The sequence below is a fragment of the Tenrec ecaudatus genome, chromosome 10, assembly GCF_050624435.1.
Source record: "Tenrec ecaudatus isolate mTenEca1 chromosome 10, mTenEca1.hap1, whole genome shotgun sequence".
Taxonomy (NCBI): domain Eukaryota; kingdom Metazoa; phylum Chordata; class Mammalia; order Afrosoricida; family Tenrecidae; genus Tenrec; species Tenrec ecaudatus.
Window position 1 is genome coordinate 144,756,982 of NC_134539.1, and position 21,364 is coordinate 144,778,345.

Genomic DNA, 21,364 nt, shown 5'->3' on the forward strand with positions numbered 1-21,364 from the left:
TTTTGTAAGTAAAACGCTTTTTCTAAGGATGCCCATTAGAAGGTTTGGTTTTGTTGTAGATTTTTAGTAAGAATTAAAACTATTTTAAAATAATTACTCGTATCTTTCTGGACCTCCCGTTCCCTGTTGAACTATCACTGCCTTTAATCCTGGAGACTTCCCTTACGTGTGTGGTGACCCAAGAGTATTTGTGTCGTTAAAATATTGAAGTTGTGCTTATGATGCAGAACTTAACTGACTGGCAGATTAAGGTTGGTTGGATGGAGAATCAGCTGTTTCCCTGAGGATCTTGTAAAGCTGAAATCTTCGGAGTCTTTCTAGTTTCTCGGGGTTTTGTTTGTCTCTGTGTTTTTTGGTCTGCATTGCTGTGGTGATAGTGGAGTGAAAGTGAGGCCAGCTGTTCCCTGTGTCGATTTTCAGTTCGTCCCTCTAATTTTATCCCTTCATCGTCCTTTCACTTTCCATCCTACCTGTGTTTCACAGGTTCAGCCCACTGCCATCAAGCAAAATCTGACTCACAATGACCTTGGAGGACAGAGCAGGACCGCAGTGGGGTTTCCAAAGCAGCATTCTTTACGGCCACATCTTCCTCCAAGGAGTGGCTCCCAAAACCCGCTTCCATAGGGCCCTAGTGCACCCCGCAGGGGTAGAAAGCCCTGTCTTTCTCCATGGAGTGGCTGGTAGTTTCAAACTGCCAGCTCTGCAGATTGCAGCCCAACATGTAACCACGACACCACCAGGGCTCCTCTGAGGAATTGCCGACCTGTGTGCTAACCGCCAAGTGCTTGACCACTGTGCCTCCAGACCTCCTCTTCTGAGGCCCACTTGACTGGACGTCTACAGGACAGATCCGTTCTCAGCTTGGGTGTGTAGCTGCAACTCCGACCTTGTTCACGTCGTTCATGGTGGGGACCGTCTGGCCCACAGGCTCTGTAAGGCTTGTGAGACCATCAGTACCAACTATCACGGCCTCACCAAGGAGATGCGGTTTCAATCATCACATGAGTTCATTCATGGTGTTTGAGATGTCTAAATGGCCGTTGGCAGAGCAAAGGCCCCCCAGCGCTGGCCTGCTCCTCCATAGATTCTCACCAGGCACGCTCCATTGAGCTCAGCCACGTGGTCTCTATGTTGCCCAGCTTTCTAAAAGCTAGTCATTGTAGTGACGTTTCAGGCAGTCTCCACCACTGATGGTAATCATGCCTTTTAAAAACAGGTTTATAATCTATCTGCTGAGCCCAAACTGTGTCCATCACGCAAGGTTTGCCTTCTGGCTTGTTAACACGGACAGTGTTTCATCCAACAGTGGTAACTCCTCTCCATCATCCTAGTCTCTTTCTTTGCAGGTCACTCTTCAGTCTCTAGCAGGCTGTATAGCTCACTGCTGTAAACACAAGGTACCTATGGGTAGTTAGTAGGCATTGATAGAGTCCAAGTCTGATCCATGGACAAAACTTTCTTCTCTAAGTCTTGGAAAAGTTCCATTGTAAAAGACTGTCATGACCTCTCTGCCACAGCGAACGTTTTTCGTGGTCTCACAGTGCTTATTGGGGGCTGTTTGGTGCAGTGTGTGCTATATTGTGCTAGGAGTACAAACGTAAGGGGAAGGTCAGGTGTGGGCCCTCAGAACCTGCATATTCCTGACATTTCTTTTGCAGGTCAGTGTCACAGACAGGCCTACCCTTGGCTCATACAAATTCAGGCTTCGCATGTAGTGTTTGGATCAGGGTAAAATGCAAGCTTCTTCAAGACAAAAATATCAGTTTTGCCAATGAAAAAGCAACCCTTACGTTGTATGAGTTTATTGACAATAGAAAGAGATGTGAAGCAGTGGGGTTTAGCGATCTTTTAGACCACTGTTCTCCAAAGTGGCCATTCCACCCGCCAGGGGGCACTGGACCGATTGGGGGCTACAAAACCAGAGAGCTACACTTTATTCTGTATTATGGGTTTTAGGACAAAAATTTTCATTGCTAGGGGTGGGGACACTGAGTAATATTTTTTGGAAAAGGGGAAGGCCAAATAAGTTTGGGAACCTCTTTTAGAACCATAAGCTTGTATTATTGTGAAAAAATTATAACCACCTTAATGGCTGAGAAATCAGTAGTGTTTTGCTCAGAGTATAAAGTGACGGTCTGGTATGCTTTGCTTACTTGTTGGGGGGTCTCTGAGGAGTTTGAATGCCACGCCCATGTGCTCTGGTTCATCACAGCCCAGGCTCTTTAGTTCTAGATTGTGTTCTGCACGTGTTGGAATTTGCTACTCTCATTTGAATAAATGATGAAAGAAGGTTGATGACAAGGCGATACCCATGACATTTTAATGAAATGTTACCAAACGGTGTGCTCTGATCTTCTTCTAAATAAATAAAGTTCTCAGGTCGATAGGGGAAGATGAGCATCCCCTCTGATCCACCCACCTTAAATGATAGGAATTTTTACTGGGTGCCAGGGGTCAGGTGGGGTCCATCTGAATTATGAACTTCAAAAGTTCATCACAACCTTTCAGATTTTAGCAGACATTGCTGGATCCATTGCTTTCATTTGAGATTGCAAAGTGGTTATTTTGAAATTCCGTACCTGTTTTCTCACCTATTTCCTTTATAAAGGAGAGATTGTCCTCATTAATAGTTTTATTTCCTAAAATTATAGCTTATTGAGAAAATGCATAAGTACTTAATTCTTGCCTTTTCTTAGAACCAGAGCAAAGAGTTGGCATTTTAGCAAACTCATTGGTGACTGTTGGGATTAGCCCCCTCCCCCTTCTTTTAAATATCACTGTAAGTCCGACATTGTTACAGGGTTGAGTTTTTAATGCATTATGTTTATTATACTTTGGGACACATTGTTTTATCTCTGACAGGTGTAGGGAGGGTTGACACAACCATAGTATTCTTTGGTAGCTTCCTTTTTTGCTCGAAGGCAAGACAAGTTATACCTGGTTCGTCACACACATTTTCTGTCCCAGCCTAGGAATGTGTTATTGCTGAGACACCCTTGGCAGAGGCCACCATCGGACACAGGGACAGGGTGCTCGTTGCCAGGAAGTTGTCACTGAGCAAAGATGGGAAATGCTTCCTTTTTTTATTAAGTGAAAAATAAGCTGTTGGTTCACACTGCTATTTCAAAGACAAATGGAGGATTAATAGGTTTTTACTTATATTTTTTCTTTTACAATAAAAATCGTGGTTCTTAGTGAATGCCTTTAATAGAATTAATTTGCTTTGTATATATCTACATATGTATGTATGATTGTTTTATGATAATATGACTAATATTGAATTAATAGGCATTACAGTTAATTATAATTTTGTGGCTTATCTCTTAGTCTATATTCCTATGGATACAGAGTTAAAATACTGGATCGTCAAGGCTGAGGAAATACTTTACATGTGTAGCATCCATTTGATAAATATTTGAATTCACTTATTTCTATTTGTTCTTACGTAGGGATTGTATTAAATTTCAGTTTTGCTTTTAAAGAAGCATTTATTAATGTATTGTCACAAAGTCCAAATTATAAAACAAGCAACCCCGAGAGGTCAAGTGTGAATACTTGTTCCCTAGCCCTAGTTCACTCCTTTTCCATGTACGTGAGGGCTTCAAAAAGTTCATGGAATAATAAAATGAAAAAACAATGGAATTTTCCCCACAGCCTTTTGAAGCCCCCCCGCCCCCATATATAATCATTATGATTTTTTTGGTTTATCTTTCCATAGTTTCTCTTTTCTACTATAAGGAATATTTCCAACCTTCTTTACTGAAATCTCGCATCTTACGCTTCATTATCCCTTTCTAGCAGCTCCGACATGTACGGCGTGCGTTTGTCACTGAATTGCATTGCAGTTTATCTAACCAGCCTCCTGTGGAGGGGCATTCAGATTGTTTCCACTCCTTTGAATGCACATGCGGCCCTCTGATACAGTTCCTCATGTTGTGACCCCCCCAACCATAAAATTATTTTCGTTGCTACTTCATCACTGTCATTTTCCTACTGTTACAAATTGGGCGACCCCTGTGAGAGAGGGTCATTCGACCCCAAAAGGGGTTGTGACCCACAGTGAGAACCGCTGCCCTGGTTTCTATCAGATCAGTATGCTTGGTCTCTTGGGGTTTGGGTCCATGTTTTTCTTGTGCTCTATTCAGGACCTTCTGCAACACTTTTCAGAGCAGTTGGTAGCCGTAGCACCGCTTTCCTGGTTTCAGAGTTGTATGTCGACATGGGTGGTATTCGTGGTCCATTAGTTCCGTGGACTCATTGTTTTTGTGTGTCTTTCCCCTTTCGTCAGTAGCCCTGGTGACATAGTGATTATGCATTGGGCTGCCAATCGCAAGGTCAAGCAGCTTGAAACCATCAGCCACTCTTAGGGAGAAAGATGGAGCTTTCTCCTTTTGTAGGGAGTGAACGTCTTAGAAACACACATGGGCGGTATTGGCCTGCACTTCTACTCTGTCCTATAGGGTCTCTATGGGTCAGCACCAACTGGCTGGCAGTGAATTTGTCTGGTGGTGGGGGGCGGTTGTCAGTTTTCTCCACTCCTCTTTTCTCTGCATGGAAAGAGACCAGTAGTTGCACCTTAGATCCCTACTCACTGAAGTCTTTGTAGACCATTGTCTTTGTGAACTAGGTTATGCCAGTTGACTTTAGTGCCCCTCAACTATGGTCCTGAGCCCCCAGCTCCAGTGACTCATGCCCTCCAGGTGTGTTTTATATCTAAGACGGGTTCATGACTTATCCCCTTATATGTATCACTGCATTCACGGGTTTGCTTAGGTGTCAGTGAGGAAACGGCCGATGGCCCAATAGGCAAAGAACAAGTATGAATGGGTATAAACGGGCAAACCACAGAAGAGGAAACCAAATGCGTGTGCTCAGCTTCCCTAGCAGTTAGGGAAATGAAATTTCAAGTCAGATCGTGCCCCATACCTATCAGGCTTGCAAAACTGCACAGGTCTGGGAGCCAAGGGTCTAGCTAGTGAAGGTGTCAATTTCTACAGCCACCTTGGAAAGCAAACTCTGCTGAAAACTGGAGATGTTCACTACCCAGAAATCCCTCTTTTTGATAAGATCTATACCCTACCGAAAGTTTTAGGCTTTATGGACAAGATATACGAGAATATTTGTGCCAGCCTTGTTTACAGAAACATAAAAAAACCACTCATCAACATTGATGAAGAAACTGGCCCATCCATTGCATGAAATGCAGCTAAAATTAATGAGCTAATCTTCAGGTATCAATATACATAAATCTCAAAACACCATATTAAGGGTGGGGAGGGAAGACCCAAGTTGCAGAATATGTTAATTGTGATAGCATTTCTATAATTTGTGAAAACACACTGAAGCAGTCCTGTTCACTGCGTATGGGTGTGTACAGTGTGGTGAAATTGTAAGAACAGGCAGGGATTTGTTAGTTCTAGCCTCAAGATAGGAGAAGTGTGCACAGAGCGTTAACTGTAGCCTTTAAGGTAAAACAAGCACTCACACAGCTATGAGACAGTGTTGTCATTTGTTACAATGGGGGGGGGCTAGTATTCAGATGTGGACTAGGCTGCTTCCTATTGGTTTGTGTGCGTGTAATCAACATTGCTCTTTTTAGAAGGCCTGGATTATTTCTGACTGGTAAAAAGCAAGGTTTCCCCCCCACCTTTTATTTTTAACAGTCATGTGTTCACAGCACACATATTTTTTAATAGTAAAAGTACTTTTTTTAAAAGGCAAGAGAATTGTCTGGTGCTAGGGATCGAGGTAGGGTGGGCAGTGTGACAGCAGGGAGAACCTAGAGGAATTTTTAGCAATAGTCCAAGAGAGAGCCCCGGAGAAGTGGTGTGAGGGGGCGGAACCCAAGATGAAACCTGTCAGGTTCCCCTTCCGTTAGGATGCCGAGAATTTCCAGGCACCGTCACTTCCACGGTAATAACCAGTACGGCTTTGGGAGCACACCAGAGACTTGAGTGCAAAGCCGCTAAGTGAACTTAACCTCAGAAAATGTCGAGCTCCTCAGAGCTGCTCTGATCCTGGCCGAGCAGTAGGAAGAGGAAGACCGTCCTTTCATGACTGGGCATGACAGGGTAGAATCCGAGGTGCCCCAGTTAATGCAAGTCTGAGCTATCTCCTTGTGAGCTTTCCCAGAGGCCTTCGCAAGTGCCCAGAGACAGTGTGCCTACACAGGGAGCAGGGTAGGAACACTACCTACCCTGCTCCCAGTGTTTCTCCAAGGCAGCAAGCGACTTCTCTTACCAAAAACAAGACCTTTTGTTGGTTGGGAAAAGGGCCAAGACAGAGGGCAGGATTGCCTGCAGAAATCAATTTGAAGCACTCTAGACTTTCAGCTGCCAAGCAGTGTGGGTAGAATAAACTCACTGCCACCGAGTTGATGCCGACTCACAGCAGGGTAGAACTGCCCTGTGGGTTTCTGAGACTATAACTCTAGGTGGGTAGAAAGCTTTGTCTTTCTTCTGAGGAGCGGCTGGCGGTTTCAAACTGCTGCCCTTACCGTCAGCAGGTGAAATCACAGTTACTTTGCCACCAGGGCTCCTTTCAGAGGTGAGGGTAGAATAGGAGAACTGAGAATTGTAGTAAAAATCACAAGAGAAAAATTGAATTGAAATATGAAAATGTTTAAATAACCTGGGAAGGGAAAACAGGAACATAAAAGTGGTGAAATACACAGGAAACAAATCATATAACAGTAGATTTAAATTCAAACTTCTTAATAATGGCTTGAAATGTAAATGATCTGAGCACACCAATTGCAATCTGAGCTGAAGTTCACTTTGGTGCTAGTACAGCCACTTCAGCTCTCATCTGAGCCGTCTTTGCGTGGCACCCACCGAGGAAAAGGATGGGGAAATGTGCGTGTGCCGGCAAAGACTGACGTGGCTGTGTTAGCACCAAAGTGGACTGCAGAGCAGAGCACCATGGACTAAGAAGGGTCTTTGTATACGATCAGAGGGCCAGTTCCGGGGGGAAAACACCATGATCCTACGCGTGTGTGTTCTTAACAACAGGTCACCAAAATAGGAGCAGCAAAACTAAAAGAAATAGATCCACAATTAGTCTTGGAGACTTCAACACTTCTCTCTCAGTGTTGGGTAGAATTTCACCCACCCACTACTGTCAAGTCAATTCCAACTCACAGAGATGGAAAATCAACAAGGATGTAGAAAACCTGAACGTCATTAACCAATTATACTTAATAGAACCATGTAGAACATTTCATATGTCAGTAGATACCACAATTTTTTCAAGTGCACATGTAACATCAGTACAGTGAGTTATCTGACTAAAACCCATTACTAAACAATAGTAAGAAAAGCCCTAACACCTGAGAATTAAACACCACAAATCTAAACAATTCATAGGTTAAAAAGGAAGTCGCAGGAATTAGAAGGTTTTTAGGCTGAACGAAAATATATCTAAGCCATTTTATTCAGTGACTAAAACAAAATTGTCTTTCTATTCAAGCTATCCTTGAAGATAACAAATCCCTTCCTGCAATTACCCTCATTTTTATGAACTAACTGTACCATGAGACCTTTTAAAAACATACGTAATCTGCAGTATATCTAAACCAGTTTGAAAAACATGAGCATAGTTTCAAGTTTGGGTTCTGTCTTCCTAACATAAAGGATCAACCATATTTATGATGCAATTTGAAACTGAATGTCCTATTTCTATCTACACATCCATCTTTGTTAATTGCTGAGGAGCTGTTATAAATATGTTATACAACGCTTCCCCAATCCCTACTGTGCATGTCAACTGTGATTTCTTGGATTTCAGTTCAGAAGATACAGATGGTTCAACTTCATAAATATAAAGTGTAATTGATTATTATCCCCTTCTTTTACATCAACCCTCTACTTATTTCTACTTTTTAGCTTCCCTCATTTAAACCTTGTGGTTCATTTGTATAATTATTGAAAAAGAAGTTTGTTTATACTAATGCTTATTGTTTAATAAAAAAGGGCTGAGAAGTGAATGCCTAGAATTCGTAGGCACATATTTAGTAGTCAGTATCACCAGGGGATTCGATTATTATAACCGTTCTTTTTGAGGCTACAGCAAGCGTGAGCTTTGTGCTTTCATTGTTCACACACACAGATTTGAGAGTGGGTTCCCCCGGGCCACACACTCAGGAGACAGCAGTCCGAAGAACCACTTCATTTTGATTCTCAGATCTAGCAGTGTTCGTAACAAGCCGGTGGGGATCTGTCACTCAGGGAGTGTCTGGCCACAGATAAGACAGGCATTTAGAAAGTTGGCTTTGCTGCTCATCCCTTAATTTAATGGCCTAGCCAGGGTAATTGCAAATGCACTGATTAAACTCCCACTTGACACAGAATGACTTACTGTGGTTAATAGCCTAGCAGATCAGAATCAGATGAAAAATTATCTTGACCACTAAAAAGTACCTTTAAAGTGGAGTCAAATGAAAAATGAATTTAGCAGCTATTAGAGATAAGAGAACAATAAAAATATGAGAAAATGAATGAACTAAGTTGAAGTTTTGCCTCTGACCTTCAGAAATGCTTATAGGGTGGGGTGGATGATTTTACACACACACACACTGCTTATTTCCATACTGTTCCCCATTCTGTTTCCCTGAAGGTATCTGCTTGGGCTTTTATTTTCCCCCAAATAATCCTGTTATTAGTGCACCAATTCTCTCTTTTAATCCAACTTCCAGTTCCTGATTTGAAATGATAACAACCCTTATCAAAGAAAAAGTGCATAGGATCTTAACTGAATACAAGCTGAAAAAGAACTATCAAATATATTGTTACAGTGGAAAGAAAAAGGCAGTCAAAAGCCAGTTTTACTCCATAACAAGTTAAATGATCATTTGCGATCTAACAGGGAATTTCTCTTGACATGTGACTTGCAAACTGTCAAGTGACCTGGTGCGCCTCCCGTGTGCTGGGAGCAGTGGGGGGGTGCTGTAGCTCTGGGCGTGGTTTCTCCTCAGCCGGACTCAGAGGGGAGGCCCGTAGACCCTCCATGTTGTTGGCAGCACGCTCAGCAGAAACCAGAGATGACGTTCTCAGTCCGAGGACTGCGCAGCAAGGTTCCCATCTGAGTTTTGAGGTCAAGTCTCATGTCACCATGTCCAAAGCCCAGCTACCTCAAGGGCAGTCGTCCCAACCACTGCGGAGAATATTCTTTACATTTCTGCTGAGCGTACTGGGGTTGCTGTGGCCTGGAAAGGGAGGAGGGTGGGCTAAGGAGCCTGGATTGATCAAGTGTCCGCTTCCCTTATGCAGTATGAGCCCCGAGGACCCGGCCGGCCCCTGTACCAAAGAAGAATCTCCTCGTGCTCAGCACAGCCTTGTTCTGACGACATCAGCGCACCTCAAGACGGTCTTGCCCAGTGTAAAGAGCTTCAGGACCACAATCACCAGGCTTCCGTCAGCTTCTCGTCCCCGGAGTCCTGGGCAAACACCACCTCAGCTGCCTCCTACCAGAACATTCCGTGCAATGGATCCAGCAGGACAGCCCCTCCCAGAGAGTTGATAGGTATGGCAGGGCTTGAGGGTGGCTAAAACATTGCCATTTACAATACTTGGCTTCTGTGTGGTTATGACGTTTTTCTTCTGCCGCCTGACATCCCCCCACCCATTTATTTGACTTGTTTCTAATCATATTTAATGTACATCGCTCATAGGCTTGCGTCCGGCAGGCATATTTCCTTTAGGACTGAGTTCCACATGTGTGGGCTAGAAGGTAAGTCATTTCATTCCTGTCTGATCATTTTGAATCATGACTAAATGGAGAAAGTATTGCTTCCTACAGAGTATAGCTGAGTAGATAGAATGACCTTTGTTTGAGAAAGCTGGTGGGTTGGTTGGTTTCTCCAGGATTGGGATGGGAGTTGTTAAAGTGAATACAAGCCCTTTTATGAGAATTTGATGCCAATAGAGTTGTTGGCGATTTGCTACATAATATTAGAGTTTGGCCATGAGAGAGTCCGCTCACTTCTAATGCTGTGAAATGTATAAGCATTGTGTTTTACTCCCTGTACTCTAACAAAACTGAGAAGCCCACAAGTCCATGGCGAAAGGGGGTAGGGGAACATAGAAAGGGGTAGGAATGGGTAGACATTCTAAATTACTCTCGGATGGTAGTCTTTTTCTTTAGCCTTGACCTTGAATGTACTTGCACCTTTGATTTGTTTCTCCCTGTTGGATGTAAAGAAACTATCTGTGGTATTATTTGAGGTATTTCGTGTCAGGCTGTTCATGAGCTGTAAACCTTGACCGTAGCAACCAGGTCTATGGTCTGTGCATGGTGAACGTTTGCCCTGGTAGTGCAGCAGTGTCTGTATTGGAGATTAATTTCATCCATCTGTAGACGATGGATTCATCGTTCTTGTAGCTGACCTGTTTTTCTGTATATTCCTTTTAAGCATGTTTATAGAACAATACACCTGGTAAAGAGGGGGGAGGGGTGGGCATTAAAAATGGTTGTTTCCTGGCAAGCTAAAGTGGTTTGACTCTCAACATCCATTAGTTGTATCCACTACTGCTGCTACTACGGGTAGACCTGAGCCATGGTGGTGCAGTGCTTAAGTGTTCACCTGCTTACCAAAGGTTGGCAACCAACCCCACCAGGGCCTGTGGAAGGATGGCCTAGCTGTCTGCTTCCACACAGATTTACAGCCAGGGAACCCTTGGGGATAGGCCTCTGCCCTGACAGAGTGGCAGTGAGTGCAGCCAGACTCAGTGGCAGTGGGCTGTTTCAGTGTGGGCTGCTGTATTTTGCTTGGGATCATGTTGCCATTTTAAACATCTTAACATAAGTATGAGGAGCCCTGGTGGCACGTTGGGTTACATGTTGAGCCACTAGCCACAAGGTCAGCAGTTCAAACCACTTGCTGCACCCCGGGAGAAAGAGGCTCTCTCCTCCCATAAAGAGTGATAGTCTGGGAACCCCGTGGGGGCAGTTGTGCCCTGTCCTGTAGGGTCGCAATGAGCCGGACTAGACTTGATGGCAGTGTGTATAGTAGATCTACTCTCAACATCATCTGAGTTTCTTGAGAAACCTCTAAATTACAAGTCATTCTCTCCCTGGCTCCCTCCGAGCCCCTTTGCTACCCACTGGCCCTCATTTGGCACTTAACACGTGCCACCTCTATTGCTGTTGAACCAGGCAGTGGGCTTACATCTCCACAATAAAATCTGAGTTCATGAAGGGCCACCCTTAGCAACTGTTTGGGACATAATGGTAAATGCTCAGTAAATGTTTGTTGACTTGAATTGAGATGGTAATTTCAGGTTTGGGAAAGATAAATGGGCAATTCCTGCCTGATAAAGAGAGTATCCTGTGAGCAAGCAGAGGGCTGAGCCTGGAGAGACCGCCTAGAAGGGAGCTTTGAGGACTAACTCCTCACAGATGGCTAAGGCAGTGCAGAGCAGCAAGAACGCCCTGTAGTGCTAGCTCAGGGATAGCCAGAGCTCGCTGGACAACCCAGAGACAGACTCACCTGTGAAAGGAAGATCAGCATGGGAAAGCCGATTATTCAATAAATGATACTGGTTCAAATCTGTAAGCACCCAGGGAGGAAATAAACAAATGACAAATGAGCCAAGCTTATTCTTTACCTTGTGCTACTTAAAAAAAGGGGGGTGGGAAAGAAAGAAAAAAAACCCCAGAGATGATCAAAGATCATAATCAAAAGCCTGGAATCACAAAAGATGAGGGGAGGTAGAATAAATATGTGTCTGAGCATAAAGGAAACCGTTCACAGACTGGTCTACATAAGGTCGTTGACAAAGTGGAGCTATCATAAATGAAAAGGGAACTCACAAAGTAGACAAGAATATTTGCAACATTAGGACAAAGTGTTAGTATCCGTCACATGTAAAAAGTTCTTACAAAACAAGCAGCAGAACAGATCTGATGGAATAGGGCTCTGGGCAGTCGTCCAAAGGGAAGTAAACATAGGGCACAATGTCTATCGACACCAGCAATCAAAAAAGTACAAATTAAAGTACAAGATAATACTTGAGAGATAGATACACATGTCACTGTGGTTAGGGGCAGTGGGTGGTGTGAGCCCCCTCTCCAGTAGGCAGATCTCTTGTGCTTTGACCCACGTAGGAAACAGATCACAATGCCTTCCATCACAGATGGTAGCCGACCACTCCTTAAAAACCATTCCACCGTGAATGAGGGGGAGTGCGTGATGGGGACCCAATGCCAATCTGTAGACAGCTGGACATCCCTTCCAGAGGGGTCGTGGGGAGGAGATGAGTCACTCAGGGTACAGCGTAGCAACAGTGAAACTCAAAACCTTCCTCTAGTTCCTGAACGCTTCCTCCCCTACCAATTATCATGACCCCAATTCTACCTTGCGGACTTGGTTGTACCAGAGGATGTACAGCGGTGCAGTAGGGCTCTGGAAACACAGGGAATCTAGGATGGACGGACCCCTCAACACCAGCGGTAGGAGTGGGGACAGCAGGAGGGAAGAGGGTGTGGAAAGGGAGAACCGATCTTGGAGATCTATGTGTAACCTCCTCTCTGGGAGATGGGCAATGGGAAGGTGGGTGAGGGGAGATGCCGGGCAGTGTAAGATAAGATATAATAATTATTTATAAACTATTAAGAGACCAGGGGGAAGGGGGAAGCGGAGGGGGAGGGGGGGAAAAGGGAAACCGAGCTGATTCCAGGAACCCAAGTGGAAGGCGAATTTTGAGAATGACGAGGGCAACGAATGTATAAGGGTGCTTTGCTCAATTGATGTATGTATGGATTGTGATAAGAGTTGTATGAGCCCCAATAAAAAGATTTATTAATTAAAAAAAACATTCCAAGTAGCACAATCCACCACCATCTTTGAGCTTGGGCAGTGCTGGCTATTTCCTACTCGGGTCAGAATCCAAGGCACAAGATTTTTTGGTTGCTGTGCAAAACATACATTCCTTGCTTCCATTAGCCATTACTGGGCCATAGTGAATCGAATCGACGCCCTGAAAGGGGCTCACGTGCAAAGCAGTCGGAGCCTGCCATCTTTGAGAAGGGGACCAATGCTAAGCATGCGCTTCCTTGGCCAGGACTGCACAGGGATTTCATAGTTCTGTTTGAAATGATTGAACTAACCCCTACATGAAACAAATGCTTCATTGCTTGGCTACCTGTGCACCCTTTAAGTCATAGAGAAGGTCCCCAGCCCTTTCCTGCGCTGAAGCCAGGCAAAATAAGAGCCGTCTGCACCTATTCAGCGGATCCACACATTCTTAAGACACAGTCAGGACTGGCTCCCGCTCACCACTCAGGATCTGCCTGTCTCTGTGGTAAATGATGTGCATTGGCAAGAATACACCAGGTTGAGGCTTACATGAATATGTCTATGCTAATAAGCCAATAAAATGTTATTGCTGTTTTTAAGAGATTGGAAACAAAACAATATTTGACAAGCTATAATAGTGGGCAGTGAAATTGGTTTGACAGGGTAGAGTCCGTTTTTGAAGGCCTTTCACGTGAAGCCAGTTAGAGGAATTGATGTGCGTTTCCCCGTTGGCATGTATTCACAGTTCCTACAGAAGGGTTGCGTTATTAACACGTAGAATCCCTGAAAGAGCCATTTCCCCAAGAAGTCTGTATCTAGAGCTGATTTTTAAAGAAGAAAATTCTCGTTTTCCAACTGTGACCAGTTAATATAATAATGTAGCATAGCAAAGTATTATAACAGTTAATATGATAAATAGTAAATCATACGACTGTACATTGTCTGTGCAAGCCTTCTACTGAGACCTAAAGTTCCTATCAGTTAGCTGTTCCAGTTCCCGCAGGGACTTCTTTTATGGGCGTGTTTCTTAGACGTGAAGTTTGCTTCCTTTAGCTGTGTTGTGATGTCGACTTAAGGTGGTAGAGAAAGAAAGAAGTTGTCCTTGGATTTGTCCTATCACTGAGTGACCCAAAGTGTGAGAACCGGTCGTGACGCTCTGAGTTAGTTAATCAAGGTGTCCGCATACCAGAGGCCACCTCCCTGAAAACCACTGTTTCTGCTTCTTGCTTTTAGCTCCTCCCAAGACTATCAAACCCCCTGAGGAGCAACTGAAGTCTGAGAGCCTGGAGCTGTCCAGTTCCTTCAACTACAACGTGCTCCAGCATCTCGGCCAGTTCCCACCCCTCATGCCTAACAAGCAGCTCGCGGAGTCGGCCAGCAGCAGTAGCCAGCAAAGCTCTGTAGGCAGCAAGCCCGCCATGTCCTATGCCAGCGCTCTGCGGGCTCCCCCCAAGCCCAGACCCCCGCCGGAGCAGACGAAGAAGAGCAGCGACCCCCTGTCTCTGTTCCAGGAACTCAGCCTGGGCAGCTCCTCTGGCAGCAATGGCTTTTACTCTTATTTTAAATGATCACTTTTGCCCTCTCAAGGGAGAATGTTTTCACTTCTGTTTGTATCCGTAGATTTAGGCTAGCTGAACTTCATCTGTAGCTGCACAGTTCCCTTTGTTTTTAATATTAAATATGTTCTCACTTAATTGCTTTGCTGCTAGACTTGCAACTAATTTTTTAAAAGTATATTCCATTATTTTGCATTTTGATGTGTCAGAATGTTGACAGCTTTTCTGTAGAATAAAAAATATTTTTAAATTTGTGTACTGTTAAATATGTTTGCACCAAGCTAGCAGCTAAGAGGTTAATTGTGCAACTATTAAAAAAGAAAGAGAGATAAAAAGAGGAAAAAAGTTTGTCTAAAATGTATTTAAAAAGAAAAAAATGTAAGTAGCATTTACCTTTATTCAATAATATTACCACATGCTGGGTTTCTGTACCAGAAATGGCCAGTTGATGTACAAATGTATGTTATTTTTGCTTAAATTCATTTAAAATTTTTTAAAATAAAGGGGCAGCATCTTTTCAATACTTTAAGTTTTATCAGCTTTTTTTGGGGGGGGTGACAGCAATGACCCCCAGTTACATGGGCGGTAGGTTCGCTGTGCTGTGCTGCGCTGGTGAGCCCGAGGCCGCCATCGTGGGATCGGTCGAAGGCATTCTCTGCAGGTGTATTTCGTATGCCACTGTGTTTTTTGAAAAGTGAAAAGTCAACAACAACATTGGCATACTTAATTTTGTTTTGTTTTATTTTTCCTATTTGGGTTTTTTTGGGGGGGCAAGCTATACTTCAAGCTTGTTTTTAATGTTGATTTGATAGTGTTTGCTTTGTTTTTTTAAAACAAATCATGAAGCTGAAAAATTTCTAGGATTGTTGGTGCTTAGTAGACTTGATAACTATTTTAAAAATGCGTGAATTTAGTAAAGTCCTTTCCCCCCCTCCCCTTCACTATGCATGTCTAAATGTTTGTAACCTGGCTTCTGTCCCTCCTCCTAGTGGTATAAAGAAAGACTTGTGCCGCTTTAAGGTTTGTTGGAGGATTATTTTTTTTCCTCACAGTAAAAATTTGGTACCTTATTTGGTGTTTACATTAAAATGTGACGTTATCCCCTGAAACGCAAATATTTTCCTCATGGTTTTGTTTAGGGACACTATTAAAGAAGAAATAGAGTGTTTGTCGAATGTATATCCAAATCCATCCAACTCTAGGGCAGAAAACGACTCTTGTTTTTCACAACTTTCAGTTCCTCTCTAAAGTAACCCATTGAACTTGTACAAGCATACTCCATTTTAATGGCGCTCTTAAATATTCTGTAGTCGACAAATTGTTCGGACTGAACATTGGTAAAATCCAAGGAAGCCGCCTCCCCGCCTAAAACTTGTGGTCTTGGGATATGTTTGAAGCTTTGCACGTCATGACCATCGTTCCTGGTCCAGTAAGTAAGTACTTTCCTACTTCAGAGAGGTCTCGGAGCTTCCACGTGGCTTTCTGAAAAAGAAGTAAGATGACCTTCATGTTGGTCATTCAAAGTGTGTTTTGTTTTGTTTTGCCTTCTCCTGGAGGACTACTTGGGAGTAGGTGATCCTGCATTAGAAATAACAGTTTTGAAGGGGGCTGACAAGCACGCAGCGGGGGGGGAAACGGGACCTTGCCCTCTCTGGGGAGTTTAGGGTCTGTTGGCTGCTCCAGCCCCTGCAGCCTGGGCCAGTTGAGAGTGGGAAAGGATCCTGGTCCATGGGGCAGACAGGGAGTGCCTCTCCCTTCGGCTCAGCATGCAGGTGTCTCTGTGTGGCGTCACGCTACTCTCTGCTGCCTCTGGGCCAGGTGACCTGCCAACCTGTAGACTCCAGGCGTGCTCGTGGTCTGTATCAATCACCGTGGGAAGACTGAGCCAGCGAGCCCCGCTGCCACACCACCCTTTGTAGGAAGTCAGATCACCACGCTAAGCTCTGCCTCATTGGGTTCAGCCTGTGTTAGTCAGGAGGAGAGGAAGAAGACAGTTGCCTTAGAGCCTGTCCTTCCAACTCAGTCACGAACCCCAAGACCTGGCCCTCATGGCCCTTAGGTGTCTCTGACGTGAGGGAAGAGTCCTGCTGGCACCATTGAATGTAAAGCCATGTGTTCAAGCCCACCCTCCTCTCTGAGGGAGAGACTGTCCACTCCTGTACAGATGTGCCATGCCTTGGAAACCCTATATAGGGCCGACTCAGTGGCAGTGGGCTTGTATAGGAGGTCTTGGGTGGTGGTGGTGGTGGTGGTCCTTCCAGAATGTCCAGCGAACCCCTCCCTCATCAGCAAGTCACTGTCCTAGTTTTCTTTTTTCCCAACTCGAACTTTTAAACAACAGTCAAAAACACCTGCTTCATAATAATTTATTTTTAGTAACCATCATGTGCACCATCATCTATAAGTCTGAAGGGGCTTCAGAAAGTTTGTTGGGAAATGGCATGAGAGGGTAATGGGATTTTTCTGTAAGCTTACTGAAACCCCCTCAACTATAGGTAAAGAAGCCGCAAAGTTCTTGCGACATCTCACTTCTTAGCAGTTATTTTACAAGTTTTAGAGGGGCTTCTTCCTAGTCCACCCCACTGCTGGACTGGCCCCCGTGTTCCTTCATCGGCGCCTTGGCTGTTGGACTCAATGTGTTTGCTTCCATCGACGCTCTGTGGGCTGGCAGTGAATGTTGCTTTTCACTGCTACCAAACTTACTCTTTGGTTTTTTCCTAACTTTGTTGGTGACTTGGGTGAAAGTTTTACAAAACAAGTTGGTTTTGCGAAACAAGCTGGTTTTGCACTCAGTGATTGACATTTGATTCCTGACCTCCATGGCCCGGTCTTTCCTGTTTCTCCCTTTGTTCCCCGACTCAAGCTGTCCTTCTGATCCCTTCCTGCTTCCTCAGCTTTATCTGTGGGCACTGTTACCCTTCTTTGCACCTTATCGGACTGTTGGGTGGGGGGGTGGGGGTCGCTGAAATCAGGTCTAGTCCTGAAGGGTTTCATTAAGGACCATAGTCTCTGAGGTCCCTCTGGTCCCTCTCAAGCCTGGTCTTTTACCTGAGTTTGAGTTCTAGTTCACATTTGTCTCCTGTTCTGCCCAGGACCTCATGGTAAGATCTTTCAGAGTGGTCAGCTGCGTAGTCGGGCACTGTCGAGTTAATCTCGTCTCCAGGTTATGGAGACTGGTATTCACCTGGTCTGGTCCATTAGTCTTTTGAACTGTCTCCTTATTTCTTTTATTTTCTCCATCAGACTTCCTTGTTATTTTTTATGCCTTCTTCTCAGCCCTGTTTCAGACTATCTTATTTAGCCATAGTATCTTGTAAATAGTTTTGAGCAAGTCTTGCTGTAAGAAATAGTGCAAGTTTCCATTGAAGTGAAGCATGGCTTCTGACTACAGTTGATGATGTTTGGATAGTGTTTGGGTAGTATTAGTTAATGCCCACAAATTAGATTTATAAATTATAACTTAAACTTTATAAACTAATTTTGACCTTAGAGCTCAGATGGAACTTATATGAAGAGACTTGAATAAGTTCATGGAAAAAATCCATTCTCAATTCCTTTTTCTTTTTATGAACTCTTTGACGTCCTACATATATATATAAATTTTTAAAGAAAACTTGATGATAGCCCTCTGATTATACCAAGTATTATAAAGTTCCTTTTCTTCCAGAGCAGATTTCTAAGTGAGGTTAATTACTCACACACTGTCTTTCCATTTCTTTGTTCTTTATATCACTCTGAAGTTTCCTTTTTCTTGCCAGAAACATTTTTAAAAATTCACTTTTTAATTTCAGTGCTACTTGAGGTTTTCCTTTTTTTACCGTAGAGAATTATTTTTGGTGATTTAGCGTTGGTAAAGTAGAACATTCATGTCACCCCACCCCACTCCATCTAAAAAGGAGCTTCGTTCACATGTGAAGTGCCGACCCAGTTCACCAGGGAGGCTTGCTTTCCGGTGTGTTTCTGGAGGTGGCTCGGTGCTGTTCTGTGCCAACAGCGCTTTGTTTTGATTAATCAGTGGCTAATTATTGACCATTTAGAGGCAGCTGTTCCCCCCCCCCTTTTTTTTTCATCCCGAGACTCTCAAACAGGTTCATATACCTTGTAAACATCAGGCTGGTTTTCAGTTCAAAGAAGCGCAGAATAAGTGGAACAAGCAGAAGCCCCCTGTAGAGGCATTTACCTAAGTAAACCCGGCAGTCACAAAGGCCATTTATGAAAAACAGTTTCCTTTTTATGGAAGCATTGAAGTTGCTGAGAAAGCTTACTGTATCATCCACCTTTGGGATGATTAATATACGCCGTTGCTTCTGTCCAGTGTGGTTGGTCTTACATGTGTAAGGCTTATCTCGCACGTGCATCCTGAGAGCAAAGCTGAGCATTAAGAACGTTCTGGAGCCACATTGACCCAAGGAGAGTCGGAGCGAGAAAGAGTACCCAGCTGGATGGCTACGTCATGACGATGGCCGTTAGGAAAGGGAGATTCAGTCCGTTACAAAGAGGCATCTGTTGTACTTGGCGTTGCTTCATGTCGGTGTGTGTTTAAAAAGGGAATCCCAGAAGTAAAATAGTTAACATGTATACTTACACACACACGTAATTACAAGGTATAAGAAAATGAAACAGACGGAAAGATGGGAATGAAAACATTTAGGGTGGCCGCTGGTGCTTACCTTCTAGCCCTTCAGAGGTAGTCGTTTGCCTTTTCGATTTACACTCTTGCCAGCACACTGTTCCCTTTACCATCCCATCGCTGCGCTGAGTGCCCTCCTGCATCTCCAAGTCAGTGTCTTTTTTCCCTCCCTCCTCCTGGCCATCTGAAGTTAGAAAAAAGCCAGATCATATTCTAATTATGATCTTGTTCAAACTATCACGTAATGGTACCCACCACATACCAGGATGTCATCCTGAAAGATGAGGTGGTGGGCCAGCCTTCAAAGGACTTCTCACAGCCCCCATCCGCTGGAGGTGGGACCTCGACTGAGATTTTCTCTTTTGAAGCCGCTAAATTCACACATCCTCCATTCACACCTGTTTAATTAGCAATTTGGAGGCCGTTATTACAGGGAGGGACTCTCATGGTTAGTATTCTGATTAAAAACCCACTTGGGAAATTGTATCATGCTATTACTTGAAGCTAGCACCTCAGTGGAAAGAGAACACTAACTTCTGGTTGAAAAGATGGACTTCCCAGGGAGCTCTGGGAAAAGGATTCACTCCTGTGAGCTTCTCCACCTCTTTGGAAGTGCAGCATGGCACAGAGGACTCTTGGCATAGAAATGCAAAACCCAGTTACCATACAGCGGTGGTCTGAAGCCTCCGAAACCAGCGTGTCAGCCAAGCGCAGTGACCTCCACAGACTTACAGTCTGGGCAATCAGACCAGACTTTATTTGCAGTTTGTTCAGCAGAGATTTTATTTTGATACAAATAGTATGTTTTCTATAATTCTAGGAGTTCCTCAAACAATATTAGGGAGTTTTCTTGGAGGGGTCCTTGGGGGAGAACTCTTGCTACGTTCTTTGTTGACACCTCACGTGTGGGCCCTCTCTGTAGTTCGCGCATGAGTGGGTGACGGCCAGCCTGAGAACTCTGTAGAAGGGCACATCAGGGTTACCCTCAAAATCCATCTTTGGTTTTTGGGGGCATATTTTTCCCCATACAGATACTTTGCATACTGAGAAGCCAAGGCTAAGGGGTGGCAGGTTAGCAGTCACACTGAAGGTGTCTGTCCAAAAAGTGCCCCGGCTAAGAGTGACCAGTATAGAGTGGTCCCCACGATGGTGTGAGCTACAGAATTCCCTGGAGGCTGTTGATTCTAGAGCCTGGGGCCTTGGACTACGCGGAGGACTCCCCAGGGTGGCTGGTGTAGAGAAAGCCTGTGATTTACATAACAGTCTCTAACTGCCAGGGGTGGATTGGCTGCCCCTCCCCTGCCCCCTTCTGTGTCTAAGATCTCTGGCCCTCCTCCTCCAGGTGAGGGGTCAGGAGCCTGTCAGCAGTAGTCTTTCTTCAGTGTGCCCAGGGAGGGAGGCACTAGGAGGAGTCTTCAGGCCCTTAAGCACGGTTGCAGTGACAGGAACATGGGAAACAACGGGTGTGTGTGTGAGAGTGAAAGTGATTTGCTTTTCTAATTGTGTGTTTCTCAGGTTTACAAGAAGGTTCTGGGTTTCTCTCTGCTGGGCCGGCAGGTGTTTGAGGGGGCCTCAAATGTCAGGCATGGCAGATCTGGTGGTCCCCGATTAACTTCGCTTCCTTTCAAATATATATTCGCAGGGGGGCTCTGCAAAGGCTGGTGGTGGGAAAGTTCTGTGTCCTTGTATCTGCTTGGGTGTCCACTCCCTCCTACCGCCCCCCACCACCACCACACAGGCCGTTTTGATACCACAGATGCACACGTGTGGAACAAGAAACACCCTCTACAGTAATCTGTCTGACTGGCCTCTGGTGGTTTTCAGTGTGTGTAGTTGTCCCTGTTGCTAATATTCGCCTGGACAGCGGCTTGGGGGATCTTGGGCTCTGGTGTGGTGTGGGACTTAATGAAATGGCAGAGAGAAAAGAGATGATCTTGAACTTAGTAGAATATTGAATGGCCTAGACGTTGGAGCAGATGCCAGGGCTGCTCTAGAGCGTAGATGCGCAGAGGTCCCTGCTTTTAGACGTGGCTTGGTGACCTTGGGTGGGATTGAATGGTGTGGAGCAGACAGGCCTTCATCCATCCCACCTTCCAACCCACTTCCATTCCTTCACCTTTTGCTTTGCACGCTGCCTGTGTCAGACCTCTTCCCCACCTCTCTCGGGAGGTAAGTGCTGCTTGTCCCGCCCAGTCTCCACGTGTCTGTTACACCTGAGGATGCTCTCCGCCTCCCCTCCCCCAGAGGAAGGGTCCTGCCACCCCATGTGTGCGACAGTGTACTGTATCCGCTCTCTGGGCCAGCTGTCGGACGTCCGACTTGACTCCTAAAAATCCATGAAGGTACTTGTTAGCTACCTGAATCTGGTGACTAAAACACCTCTCT

At 44.7% G+C, this 21,364-nt stretch overlaps 1 protein-coding gene across 6 annotated transcripts in view; it reads left to right on the forward strand.

Moving 5' to 3' along the window:
• The window catches only part of HELZ (helicase with zinc finger), a 172,386-nt gene extending 157,516 nt beyond the window's left edge, over nt 1-14,870 (forward strand). For all 6 annotated transcript variants that reach the window (XM_075562115.1, XM_075562113.1, XM_075562112.1 and 3 more), the window contains 2 exons: nt 9,267-9,519; nt 14,027-14,870. In XM_075562115.1, coding sequence (XP_075418230.1) covers nt 9,267-9,519; nt 14,027-14,361 — 588 coding nt within the window. In that variant the 3' untranslated portion in view covers nt 14,362-14,870. The remainder of the gene's footprint in view (nt 1-9,266; nt 9,520-14,026) is intronic.
• Nucleotides 14,871-21,364: the final 6,494 nt, after the last annotated feature.